The sequence below is a fragment of the Danio rerio genome, chromosome 7, assembly GCF_049306965.1.
Source record: "Danio rerio strain Tuebingen ecotype United States chromosome 7, GRCz12tu, whole genome shotgun sequence".
Taxonomy (NCBI): domain Eukaryota; kingdom Metazoa; phylum Chordata; class Actinopteri; order Cypriniformes; family Danionidae; genus Danio; species Danio rerio.
Genome location: NC_133182.1, coordinates 59035421 through 59049238, shown reverse-complemented (window position 1 = coordinate 59049238; position 13818 = coordinate 59035421). Strand labels below are relative to the sequence as shown.

At 34.2% G+C, this 13818-nt stretch overlaps 1 protein-coding gene across 21 annotated transcripts in view; it reads left to right on the top strand.

Moving 5' to 3' along the window:
* Positions 1-13818, top strand: part of ank2b (ankyrin 2b, neuronal) — a 245000-nt gene that overhangs the window by 74475 nt on the left and 156707 nt on the right. For 2 of the 21 annotated variants that reach the window (XM_073906476.1, XM_073906475.1), the window contains exon 1: positions 246-509. The exons of 17 other annotated variants lie outside the window; for them this stretch is intronic. In XM_073906476.1, the coding sequence (XP_073762577.1) occupies positions 474-509 (36 nt within the window). In that variant the 5' untranslated portion in view covers positions 246-473. Of the gene's footprint in view, positions 1-245; positions 510-13818 lie in introns of those variants that run through there. 2 more of the 21 variants (XM_073906473.1, XM_073906472.1) reach the window with 1 other exon arrangement.

The following is a 13818-nucleotide window of genomic DNA, read 5'->3' as shown; positions in this document are numbered from 1 at the left end:
TTTAAGCAAGAAGTGAATACTGGCGCCCTTCTTTTTTGGGGAAAATGGAGAAAAATGCCCTTTTGCCCTGCTGACGTCTTCACTGGAACTTGTGTGTGTGTGTGTGTGTGATAGCATTTGTTTCCCTGACAGCTTTTCTGTTGAATATGTGCACTAAGATCTGATTCTGGGTCAGTTGAAGACTCCACTATTTCGAGCCACTTAATCCTCTAAGCAATTTTCCTGCGAGCATCTTGTGTGTGTGTGTGTGTGTGTGTGTGTGTGTGTGTATGTGTGTGTACGTGTGCTTGTGTGAGTGTGTGTAATCACAGTGCACTAATACCTCTAGTCTGGTGCTCAGTAATCCATCCACAGTGGCCGGTTCCTCAATAGACACCCTCACTACCCCCTTGTTCCCTCTTCTTCTTTTTTTTTTTACTATCACAGCATTTGTGTTTTTGGATATACCTCACTGAAACATCCACGAAACACTCATGAGTGTAGGAATGGTGACCAGGGCAACGGCTCAGGTAAGACTTCTTTATCAAGCCTGTGAATTAGTCAAGACTTATATTTTTGTTGCCAGATTTATCTAGTAGTTTTGGCTTTAAAATTATCCAAGTGCACCTTTTAACATGCTGTTCTACAGACATAGATCAACAAAGATGGTCATGTCATAACAATTTGTGGCCGAAATCTGATTGTTAATCATTCTACGTTTCTTTTTTTTTATTTTTACAACCAAAAACAGTATGGCTGTGCTATTTCTGTAGAACACAGCAGAAGATATTTTGAATAAAGTGGGTGACTAAATCGTTTAGGTTACAAGATACTTAAATGCATAACAAAAAGGTTTGGCAGCACATGGTGGTAACACAAAATGATAACACATATACAATTTCTCGGTGAAAATCACTTTGAATGAATAGTTCACCCTAACAACCATATACATGATATCTTGTATCATTTACACCCTTGTCACAAACCTGTTTGTGTTTCTTTCTTCTGTTGAACACAAAATAAGATATTTTGCAGTGCTGTAAACCTGTAAACACTGACTTCCATAGTATTTGTTTATCCTACTTTAAAAGTCTGTGGTTACAGGTTTGTAACATTTGTCAAAATATTATCTTGGATGGATTTGATTGGGTCTCATCTTAACCTACCCTGAATAAAAGTACTGGAGCACTGATTGAAGCAGTTTGTGCCACAATGACTTGTTTTATGCTTTAGCTTTTTGGCCTTTGTGTTCCTACATCGAATTACTCTATTTTGCCTGCCACTGAACACTATGCCAGAGAGATTGAAATATGTTTGGTATGTATAGTAACGTTTAAGAGTATGATTAATGTTGTGATTTTTTTTTTATTTTTGTCCTGTCATTTCTTGTTTTAATTTGTAAGTTTATTTTGGCTCATTCGATTATAACAATGATGTTAAAAATTGTGGTCAACGCTAGCAAAAAAACACACTTGTAAATTGTAATAAGAGAAGTAGGGGGATTGACGCCACAATATTTTTTTCTTTATACGTTTGTATAAAGAACGTATAAAGAAATGTTTATTAAGAAAAATTAAGCAACCCCCTGTTTTTTTTTCTCCAATATCTGTTTAATAGAGAGAAGATTTTTTTTCAAGACATTTCTCAACATAATAGTTTTAATAACTCATTTCTAATAACTGATTTATTTTTTTTGCCATGATGACAGTAAATAATATTTTACTAGATATTTTTAAGACACTTCTATACAGGTTAAGTTGACATTTAAAGGTTTAACTAGGTTCATTATGTTAACTTGGCAGGTTAGGGTAATTAGGTAAAATTCTGTATAAAAGTGGTTTGATCTGTAGACTATTTAAATCTAATATAGCTTAAAGGGGCTAATAATTTTGACCTTAAAATGTTTTTTTTTTAAATTAAAAACAACTTTTATTCTAGCCGAAATAAAACAAATAAGACTTTAACCAGAAGAAAAAACATTATCAGGCATTCTGTGAAAATTTCTTTGCTTTGTTAAACATAGTTTAGGAAATATCAAAGGGGGGCTAATAATTCTGACTTCAACTGTATTTATCCTTATCCCATGTAAATAAACAAGCTTGATAAATTCCAATTCTCTCTGGTATTGGCTCTCTTTTCTTTTGTGTTATGATCAACCCCTAGACTGTCATAACATGTTCAACTGAAGAAAGAAACTCATAAAGGTTTGAAACCACTTGAGAGTGAGCAAATAGTTCATTTACATTTTTGGTGAATTGTCCCTCAAATTAGCAGTTTGCACTGGGTGTGAAATATCAGCTGCACAAAAAAAGTAAGTGAAACATGCAATGCTGTGCAACAACAGAGACAGAACCATGTTTCAGTGGCCAAAAGTGATGTCCAGTGTAGTTTACTGTAAACATATTGATATTGTGTTGATTTAGATGCTCTAATCGCACTACAGTTTTGTGAAATCTGCTTCACATTTCTGTTTGTTTCACTTGTGAGGAACATTTCTTATATGCTTATTAAACAAGTGACAATAAGTGCAATATTTGATGACTGTAAAATGATTGTATTGTAGTCATGTGTGTTCTTTATTTTATTTATCTTTATTAGATTTTACTCTTGGTTTAATTAAACTTGTAGGGTCATTTACAGTGCATCCGGAAAGTATTCATAGCGCTTCACTTTTTCCACATTTTTTTAATAATTTATTTTTTCAAATTCTACACAAAATACCACATAATGACTATGTGATTTTTTTTTAATTGTTGCAAATTTATTCAAAATAAAAAAGCTGATTACTTTCCGGATGCACTGTAAATTTATATTTTATGCAAATGTTCCATTTTGGCCTCAACTGTACTGTATGATTACTGCATAAATACAGCTCATTTGTTTCCAGAAATCGTACACAGTCTGTATGTGCTTGGCTTTGTTCTGTTTAAGCATTAATTAGTGTTGCTTGCTGCTGCTCCCCACACTCAATGTTAGAGATGTGAATACAAAATTGCTATCATTTAGTGTTAAACGTAAACACATTACTCACATTACGTAACTCACATTACTCAAGCTTTTCTAGACATTCAAAATTGCTTTATACGTTGGGGCTGGGGGTGTGCAGCATCCACCAATGTGCGGCATCTAAGTTAAAGTCATTATAATAACGTTTGTACATATGAAGGCTAACCTGAATTCTACATAGCGAACATGGTAGTGCTGTTGTCTTCGGTTTCATTGATTCATTTGCAGTTCATTTCATTTAAGGCTCTGCACTGTGGGTAATTGTGGTTTCTGCATCAGATTTGTTAGATATCTATTTTATCTGTGTATATTCTTTATTTCCATGTCACACGAACACACCGTTGCATTGTTTACCAGTTCATTTTATTTATTATTGATCACACATTAACTGGACCCGAGAGCTCAGGGCAGAGTGTATAATGTACAGTATGTGTGGGAATTTGTGTCTGTGAGTGTGGGATGTTATTGATTCCTAAATCTTGCAGCTTCAATGATTTAACCAATGTCTGGTTATATTCCAGTGGTCATAGCCATACTTTGTTAGAAAGCAAAAGTGCCTGTGAGAAATCAGGCAGAGATTTTCAAACCATACTGTATCTGACAGATAAAAGACCCTTGATCATAGTGACACTGACATTTTTATTTCTGATCTTACACACACATTATGATTTTTAAACAGGTGTGATAACATCAGTCGCCAGTTCAGGTCAGGACTACAATCTGAGCAGATTTTAAAGAGACAGCTCACTTATGACTTAAAAATGAACTTTTAATTTACTCACCTAGGCCATCCAAGGTGTGGGTCTTTTTGTTCTTCATTAAAACATAAAAAGAAAAAAAGAATTCAGCAGAAACCTTCAAAAATACAGTGCTGTCAACAGCTACAATCTCTTTTAAAAGGTACAAACACATATAGAAGAAAACAAAAGAACAATACATATCTTGTGTAGTAATATGTGTTTGTGCCTGAGATAATAAAGAGTATTCACAAAATTATTCAAACAAAGGAGATAGCACACATATACATTCTTATATTTTGTCACAGTTTATATCATATACATTTATCATATCATTTATCATATACATTTATGACACAGGTGCATGTTTCAGCCTGCACTGTTAAAAATTGTCCCGTTAAAAAGCAGCAAAATACTGGCAGCTGCAGTTGCCAGCAATGTACTGTTATTTTACAGTGTGTTGCTGTAAAAATACATGGACTACATCGATATACACAATACTCAAGTGAACTCATTTTGTTTACTGAAAGCTGTATGATTTTATGAAGTAATGTGCTATATATGCTTAGAAGAATACTTATAATGATAACTTATTTTAGCTAATTAGAAAAGTTCTGTTTAACTCAAATGCCTTAAATTTCACATCAGCAAAACAGCTAAACAGTCACTGTCTTTAAGTAAAGAAACATGCAGAATGACATCAGCAGTTCATTGTTCATCTTTAACTCATACACTGGCTTTACTCTCCTCCACAACGGTGACACAGAAGAAATTTACTTCAGGTTTTACAGTAAAATACTGTTTTTTCCCCCCTTGATTTAATGATAATCTACTGTTTTTTTACAGTCTACCTCTGTAATTTAAATTAACATTATATTACTGTTATAATACATATTTACATTGTTTTTTAACTCTCACACCTTTAACCCTTTAAACCCCAGAGCATATACTTCAGTTTAAATTGAAGTGTCCACACTACTGAGTGTTCAAGAAACGTGTAGCAAAGCTGAAGTAAATAATTAATTAAATGACTATTTAAATGATAATTGAGGATAAGCGATATACAAATCAAGAAACACTGAAGGGAAAAAACAAGAACAGAACATACAAAAAAACTACAACTTCAGTTACAGATTTTTGATTTAATAACCTGAAGGTCAATAAATGATTAAATCATTTAAATTATCAGTGGAGAATTAAACAACTCCACAAACATCATTAACAGCTACACTTATTACTAAAACACTTTTTTTTGATAACATCTACTAAAGTTCTTCTTAAGAGAAAGGTTAACATTTTACATCACCATCATGGAGAACAGAGTTTGCTTTAGTTGGGCTCTTAGCCCTGACATTTTAAGATTAGTATATCTTGCCTGCTGCAATTGATATAAACTTTGTTTAAAAAGCTCTTATGATATGGCAAGCCAGCCAAAAACCTTATTAAGATCTGCTGGGGCCTGTTTCAGTAAGGAGGTTCAAACAACTCAGAGTTTAAACTTGAACTCTGAGTTGATTTACCGAGAGATTAAAAACTCAGAGTTTTCGGTTTCAGAACAGCTGATCTGAGTTGGGTCAATCGACTTCGAGTAGACCAACTCAGAGTTAAGCGCGCACACCGTGACTTTAAAAAGGCATTATCAATGGAGCGCAGACATTACGAGTGACTATGGCAACATCTTATAAAAGAGATCACCATTTTTTTCTCCAGCTGAACTTGATGTTCTCATGCAAAGTTATAGCAAATATGAGTGTATATATTTGAAAAGAAGCAACCATCAGTGAAGAAGAGACAGTTAGCGTGGGAAAACAGCTGCTCAAGTTAATGCCTAATTTCATTTTTAAGTATTTAAATATTTAAGTATAATAAAATAAGTAATGTAATTTGTGACGTTTATATATTTTTTTCTAAACTTTTTTATACATTTATTAGTTTTAAATGATTTAACAGTGCACTTGTGTGTCTGCCTTTTTTATTGATCAAGTGATAGAGGTTAATATAACATTTAGAAGGTACGCAGTACTAAAAATAATTTTTAGAAAGAATAATAAACCCATTAATCTAGTTACAGTGCATGTCGAAGGTGAATTTAATTTAATTATTTATTAAAAAAGGATAAGCCATTCTAGTACAGTTCTACTGTGTGTGACTAAAATGTAGGCAATAGCTATGTTTCCATCCAAATATATTACATAAATTTATGTGCAAAACTGGAATATTGCATAAAAGATGCGAATAAAATTCCATCCAACGAGTCAAAGAGAAAAAAATCGTCACTTCCTGATTAAACTGGCACCAAATATCAACAGTAAAAACAGAATTTACTGTGGTAGAAGAAGCTGCGTCAATTAATTCTTTATTTAGCCTAATTAATGTACTTGCGCCTCGATGTCAGAAGACAATGCTGAAACACAATGAACACGTGGGGGCGTCTGAAGCCATGAGACGCGGAGACTCTTGACACGCACCAGTCATTCGGAGGCAATTAATAATATACACTAATACTGAAACAGTTAAGGCATTTTAGAATGACTAAAACAATATTTAAGACATGTTACAGTGTGCCCAGCCTGCTGGTTTGTCCATTTACACACATTTTCATTATCATATGATCATGATCTTTTTTTTAATGTACATACTGTAATTTGTTCAGTAAAAGTGTTTCCATCGTAGTTTATGCGCACATTTTCTATCGAATAAAAGTTTATCCTACTCAGTTATGCGCGTTTTTTATGCATATTTTAAAAAGTTATGTGCATCATGACATTTCTATCAATCGTTTTTATGCACGTCCAAAATGAGCATTAAAATAGGTGGGTGGAAACGTAAGACTTAGGCGAGAAATACCACTTCATCTTTAATAAAGGGGAGGAGACCGACAGAAACTCCGAGTTTAGAGAATAAAACCTGCTTCTGACCAGGTTAGATTCACAGAGTAAGTTACCACAGTAACTGACTCTGAGTTAAAGTTACCTTTCTTTCAGAAACAGGCTTGACTTACCCTGCTTTCTCGAGTTTAACAAACCTGCCATTTTGAAACGGAAAACCCAGAGTTTCTCTCATTTCAGGGTTAAAATACTCTGAGTTTTCAGTTAACCTCCTTTCTGAAACAGGCCCCTGGTGATGTTCATGTTGTTTTCAATAAGACAGAAGCTGTACTAATTTAATATAATATATTTTACTGCTTCTATTCAATGTTTAATCTATTGTTTCACATAATATGCTAATATGTAGCATTGAATTCTGGAACTTTTTAAGAATATCTTGGACAAAAACACTGCTCTATAGTGTAAGTTGCACTCAAACAGACATCAATAATCGTATAAACCTCAACAATGTTGACAACTTACAAAATTAACAGTTTAACTCACAAACAGGCTACTGAAAGTCTAAACATGAACAACAGCAGAATAAAGCGCAAATACAGAAAACTGTGAGACCATTATACTACATTTATGCATGCCGCAACGCATGCTGGGATATTTGAACTGTGCCACACACAGCATGCATTGCAGCATGAAACATTTGAATTGTTACCATTGTTGAGGTACAAGGTCTGATTCATGAGGTCTGACTGTGTCTTTGTCATAACTGAACAGTTTTTGTAAAGTAATTCGGCATCTTTCTTGTTTCCACTTCTCATTAAGTAGATTAATATCTGCAACTAAGCATAAAAACTATTGCATGAGGCCCTTCCTCAAGACCTTTACCAAAACATTTATCAGAACAATTTTCAGAAAAATAGGTTTATCTATATATTGACTTTACAACTTTATTGTTATAATAAAAGTGTTTTATAAACTCTGTATTACAGCAGTTGGAGAGTCTACTTTAACGAGTTCAAGGGTGAAGAGCCCAACTAAACCAGCCCCTCACTCCATTACGGTGACACAAAAAAAAAAACACCTAAATTTTTGTTGGATCTCAATGAGAATAGTATGGAAGTCAAAGCAGTCAGTAATAAAGGTTTGTGTTTGTGGAGTTGTTTAATGATCGTCTGCCGAGACTGAAGGTGTTTCATTTTACTTGATTTTATTTAATGCTGTAACTCAAGTCACTGTTTGTGTTTCTTGTTTCTTTCCTTCAGTGATTGTAATTATTAACAGCAGGTGTTCATCAGTGTCTGAATTCACTCATTAGTGTTCATTAACTCTGTCAGATGAACTATATTAGTGAACTAGTTGATGGAATAGTGAACAAGGGCACAAAGTGTGATTTCAAACACAGACTTCAAAACGTCGAATCTGAACTCGGTTAGCTCAGTTTTTTGCTGTTGGTTACTTTCTCAAAATTGGACATTGAATTATTTTTTTCTGTGATATATATTTCAACGTTAATACAATTTCCCCAGATGGCTGGAATAGGTCTATTTGTAAAAAAACCAAAAAAAAAAAAAAAAAAAAAACAAAAAAAAAAAAAACTTGAATTTAGTTTGATTGGGTTGATTTAGTAAGTGTGTGAGTCTTATATAAAAAGATAAACAGATTGCAAGCAAGAATAATTGCAATAGAGCAAAGAAAAATGTAAAAGAAACAGTGCCTCATGTCAAACAGTATTCATGTGCAAAAATTGAATGATGAAATTTAAAATAACACTAATAATATACTTTGTAATGACTCCACAAAAATCATATATTTTCAGTTGTTGTGCTGATCAACTATAATCCCAACTCAATATTGCATATTGTGTAATGTAACTATTGTGGACACACACATTGTGATATAAATGCGGGAACGATATATTGTGCAGCTTCTTTTCAGAGTTTAGTAATTTATGGTTCCTCTAAAATTAGCTTATATTGAAGGCAGATCTTCCAAAACCTCATGTTCTAAAATGCTCTACACCTGGAGGGTCAAACTCAGGGCCACAGCCCTGCTTTAATACACTGAAGCCGTGGTCACATTGGACTTTTCGCCCCAGAGGAAACACAAGCTTGTGCAACTAGTTTCGCAGTTCGCTGCTTTGCAAGTTTCAAGCTTGGTGAACTTGGTGACCTGCGCAATCCCATCACTTGACTGCATGAGACCAATCGTAGATCAAAACATTACCTCTCTGGAGAGAAATTTCAAATATGGACCAATCGCTGGGCATCACGGTGGCACAGTGGGCAGCATGATCGCCTCACAACAAAAAGGTTGCAGGTTTGAACCCCAGCTGGTTCAGTTGGCATTCCTGTGTGGAGTTTACAAGTTTTTCTCATGTTAGTGTGTGTTTCCTCTGGGTGCTCTGTTTTACCCCACAGTCCAAAGAGGTAGAGAGGTGGATTGAATAAGCTAAATTGGCCGAAGTGTATGTGTGTGAAAGAGTGTCTATGGGCCTTTCCCAATGTTGGGTTGAGGCTGAATTGGCATCTGCTGCATAAAACATATGCTGCATAAGTTTGCGGTTCATTCCACTGTGGCAACCCTTGATTAATAAAGGGATTAACTGAAAAGAAAATGAATGAGTGAATGAATCTCTGCACAGAAGCAACAGATGTCCAGCACCATGTTGCTTAAAGGGGTCATGAACTGAGAAAACAAAATTCGCTTGATCTTTTGAAAACTGAAGGCTCATTGTGTTATAAAAACACCCTATAAGTTTCAGAGTTCAATACTTTGTGGTTCCTCTTAAATTAGTTAATATTGAAGGCAGATCTTCCAAAACCTGATGTTCTGGAATGTTCCACACAATCAAAGCAGTGGGTGTTTACTTTTGAGTCTGCAATTGGTAACACCCCTTTAAATAGAGAGTTCTTATAAGGGTCAAAAATAGACCTGAAAAGAATCAAATACTTCTATATTATTATTGTTTTATTTAAAAAAAAAACTTAATAACATTATTTGTGGACCCCAGAAATCAGTAAAAATGTATATAAAAGCTAGTTCATGACCCTTTTAAATAGCAAATATATTTGTGTCAATTATTATTATTATTTTTAATTCTAAGAGCATGTTGGCATGTCTGTGTGTTGCTGTGTATAATTTGTGTGTAATAAGCAGAGTGTACAGAATGTGTAAGCAGAATTACTCAATTATGTATTAATGAAGGGTGTCACGATCACCTCACACTAAGAAGGTTGCTGGTTCGAGCCTCGGCTGGGTCAGTTGGCATTTCTGTGAGGAGTTTGCATGTTTTCCCTGTGTTGGCGTGGGTTTTCTTTGGGTGCTCCGGTTTCCCCCACAGCCCAAATTCATGCGTTAAAAGTAATTGAATAAGCTAAATTGGCTGTATAATGTATGCATAAAACATGTGCTGGAAAGGTTGGCGGTTAATTTCGCTGTGGTGACCCCTTGATTAATAAAGGAACTAAGATTAAAAGAAAATAGGTTAATGAATGTATTAATGAAAACTCACTATGAATAAATGAAAGTTTAATAATGTATAAATATTTTGCTATAGAGTACAACTGGTTCTTAAAGGGAATGTGTGATCCGGATTGCTTAATAGCACATCAGTCCTAAAAAATACCTATGACTCATAAAGCGAATAGGTACAACTATGTAAACTAAGAAAAATGGATTGGGATATGCACATACCAGCATCTGCACCTTGAACTTTAGGCCATGAGCTTAGTTTGTTAAAATAGGGCTCTTTGACTAAGTATATGATTCAAATAGATTCAAATTGCTGACTGTAGCTTTGTATTCCCTCTTTTTAATTTCCCAACAATCTTCCATTATACAGTATCAGGGGCAATTAAGGGAAAACACTGGGAGAATGACTTGATTATGGCAACTGGCCCATATATTTTCAAATCTTGTGATAACAGAAATATTTAAATCATAGTGCACAGGATTTCATATGTCATAAGAGTTGCACCACATTGCATCATGTGCATTTACTGCTGATACTTAAAATGTAATAGTATTAATGTAATATTAAAATGTAGTTATATATTTATCAGATGATTCTGCATCTGAGTTCACATACATTTGAATACATTTTTAAGTAATTATTCTGGTCAAACTTTAAATAGAGAGGCTAATAAATAAATGCACCTTATCTGTGTGTAGTGTTGATGTGATCAACGTATTAACATGGATGTAAACCCTCCTCATACAAAATGTGGAAGATATACTTTGATTTACATTTTTTTTTAATGTAACGTTGGTTATTGGATGTTTAGCAGCAGTTTCAAAGTGATATTTTCAGTGAGGGGTGCTAAAAGCGTAATTAAACAAATGTGGTTTAAACATGTACTGCATCATTTTAGTTCATAAATTAATTATCTAGTGAATAAAAAGGTAAATGCACATTTGAAAATAACACTACAACATTAAAGCTTTCCAACAGTGTTTAAAAAAGTGAGAAAAAAATGCATTTGCTGATGCAACCTTTCTAGATTTTAATAAGCTTTGCATCCCAAGTTCAATTCTGTCCTGAAAAACTGTTAGAAAACATACAAAAATGTAAAGATGGGGGATGCAAACATTAAAATCATGCACAATCATGGAGAATAATTCAGCAGAGCATACAGTATGTAGACTCTGTTCAGTATAGGTTAACAGAGTTTGTATTAAGGGATGTTTGAGCTTGTGAATAAAGAAAAAAACTGGACTGCTGACATGTAAAGCCACATATTTCCTAGTAGTCATGTGTAAAAAAGGTTTGTGTGAGGTTGCTGTTAGCTCTGGCCAGGATTTTCGAACATGTGCAAGTGTGTGTGTGTGTGTGTGTGTGTGTGCGTGTGTGTGTGTTTTTAGAAGGACCAAACAGATGGCATCACTAGTGTAATCTGTGAGTCTCCCCGTCAGCCTACTGACACACTCGAACACTCAAAAACCTACAAATACACTCCTACTCGAAAACACACACACACACACACTTACAGTACTGATCATCATCTTAGCTCTTTTGATCTGGATGTGAAAATAAGAATCTGATGTTATTATGTACCATAATATATTCAGTGTAATAAAGCTAACAGTTCTTGCCTTGATTTTTTTTAAGCCAAAGTGAATTTTTAGACATCTGCTATGGCATACGCACACAGTGTGTGTGTGATGTGAAATCAGCACTATAAGCATGCAGTGCAATATTTTTGCTGAGCATTAAATGTATGCTCAGATCACATATGTGCTTTGAATTGTTTTTGCACTACTTAGTTTGTCCACAGAGTGTTTAAACAGAACCAGGCCATTGTTTTACAGTTTGTGACAGAACGCAGAAGAAAAAGAACTAACTACTAGAACAAACTATACTACAGTATGTATACTTTAAATAATTTAATATTATTCCTCATAATGGTATGGCCACAGCCATATCACCCTGCAGCCTAAGACTGGTTACTCACTGAAGCTAAGCAGGGCTGAGCCTGGTCAGTACCTGGATGGGAGACCACATGGGAAAACTAGGTTGCTGCCAGAGAGGCCAGCAGGGGGCGCGCAACCTGTGGTCTGTGTGAGTTCTAATGCCCCAGTAAAAGCAAAGCCTGCAAAGGGGACACTACACTGTCAGTGAGCGCCATTTGTCACATGAGATGTCAAACTCTGTAGTTATTAAAAATCCCATGGCAGTTCTTGTAAAGAGTAGGGGTGTAACCCTGGTGTCCTGGCCAAAGTCCCTCCATCAGCCCTTATTATCATGGCCTTCCAATCATCCCCATCCACTGAATTGGCTCTATAACTGTCTCTCCACTCCACTAATAGCTAGTCTGTGGTGATTGCACTGGTGCTGTTTTCCTTTGGCTGCCGCCGCATCATCCAAATAGATGCTGCTTACTGGTGGTGATGTGGAGAGACCCCACCTTCATGATTGTGAAGCACTTTGGGTGTATGACCATACACGAAATATGCGCTATATAAATACACATTACATACCATTACATAAGTTTATATTTATAACATTTTAGCATTTATAATTTAACCAATAGAACACTGCTGATTAAATGAAGTCTATATTAACAATTCATTTACAATACAAATGTGGGACAGAACAACACAGAAGTGGCATACAAGTATATTTTCTGACAGTTAATGAGGTTTAGGGGTGGTATGAGTTCAATTAAAGTCACAAATTAATCTGGGGATGGTTTTAAACATGAAAATGTGAATACATACATATATTAAATGATTAAATAACTGAAATGATACTTAAAAAATATAACTAACACTGCCAGTAGGTGACAGCATGTCCTAAACAGTGTGTTAGTCTCAGAGCTTGTTATTTCCCTGTACCAAAATGATCCGACACAACGGTCTGGTAACATTTTTCTTGCGTAATATTTTTGTACATGAAAAGATTCATTAAAGAAAAATGTTTAAAAACATTAATCTAATATAAAATTAATATAAAGTAGTATATCAGGGGTGTCAAACTCAGTTCAAACTCATAGTTTAGTTTCAACCTTCCTTCAACACATAGCCTGCAGGTTTCAAACAAGTTGTTTGGTCCGGTGTGTTAAATTAGGTTTGGAACTAAACTGTGCAGAGCTACAGCCCTCCTTTGCAGAAATTTGGGTACATCACTGACACTTTAAGCATCTCACACCCTCGCACAAGATTAAAACGTAATAATAATCATAATTGAATATATATATATATATATATATATATATATATATATATATATATATATATATATATATATATATATATATATATATATATATATATATATATATATATATATATATATATATATATATATATATATATACACACAAACAGTTGAAGTCAGAATTATTATCCCCCCAGAATTGTTAGCCCTATAAATTGCTCATACTCAAAGCAAAGACAAGAATGTTTTATTATTTAGAACACACATTACACTTTAAGATTGTGTGATAAATTCATTTTATTCAAATAATAATTTACATTTAAGCAAAATACATGTTAAAATAAAGTGTGTCGGGATGTGGATTGTGATCTGGAATGTTGATTTTTATTTTTTTTTTAATTGGCATACCATTGTGTTGAACAGTAGATGGAGTAGGTATGAGGATGGGGATAGACTATCTTTAAGATGCATGATCAAGCTATGTGCATAGTGTTAAAAAACTTTGATCTATATATTATACTTTATTCTATATTCCAGTTAAATTGTAATTAACATTGTAATGAGATTGGTGTGGCTGTCAGTGTTAATGGAAGAAATACACTCATTACGATCTAAA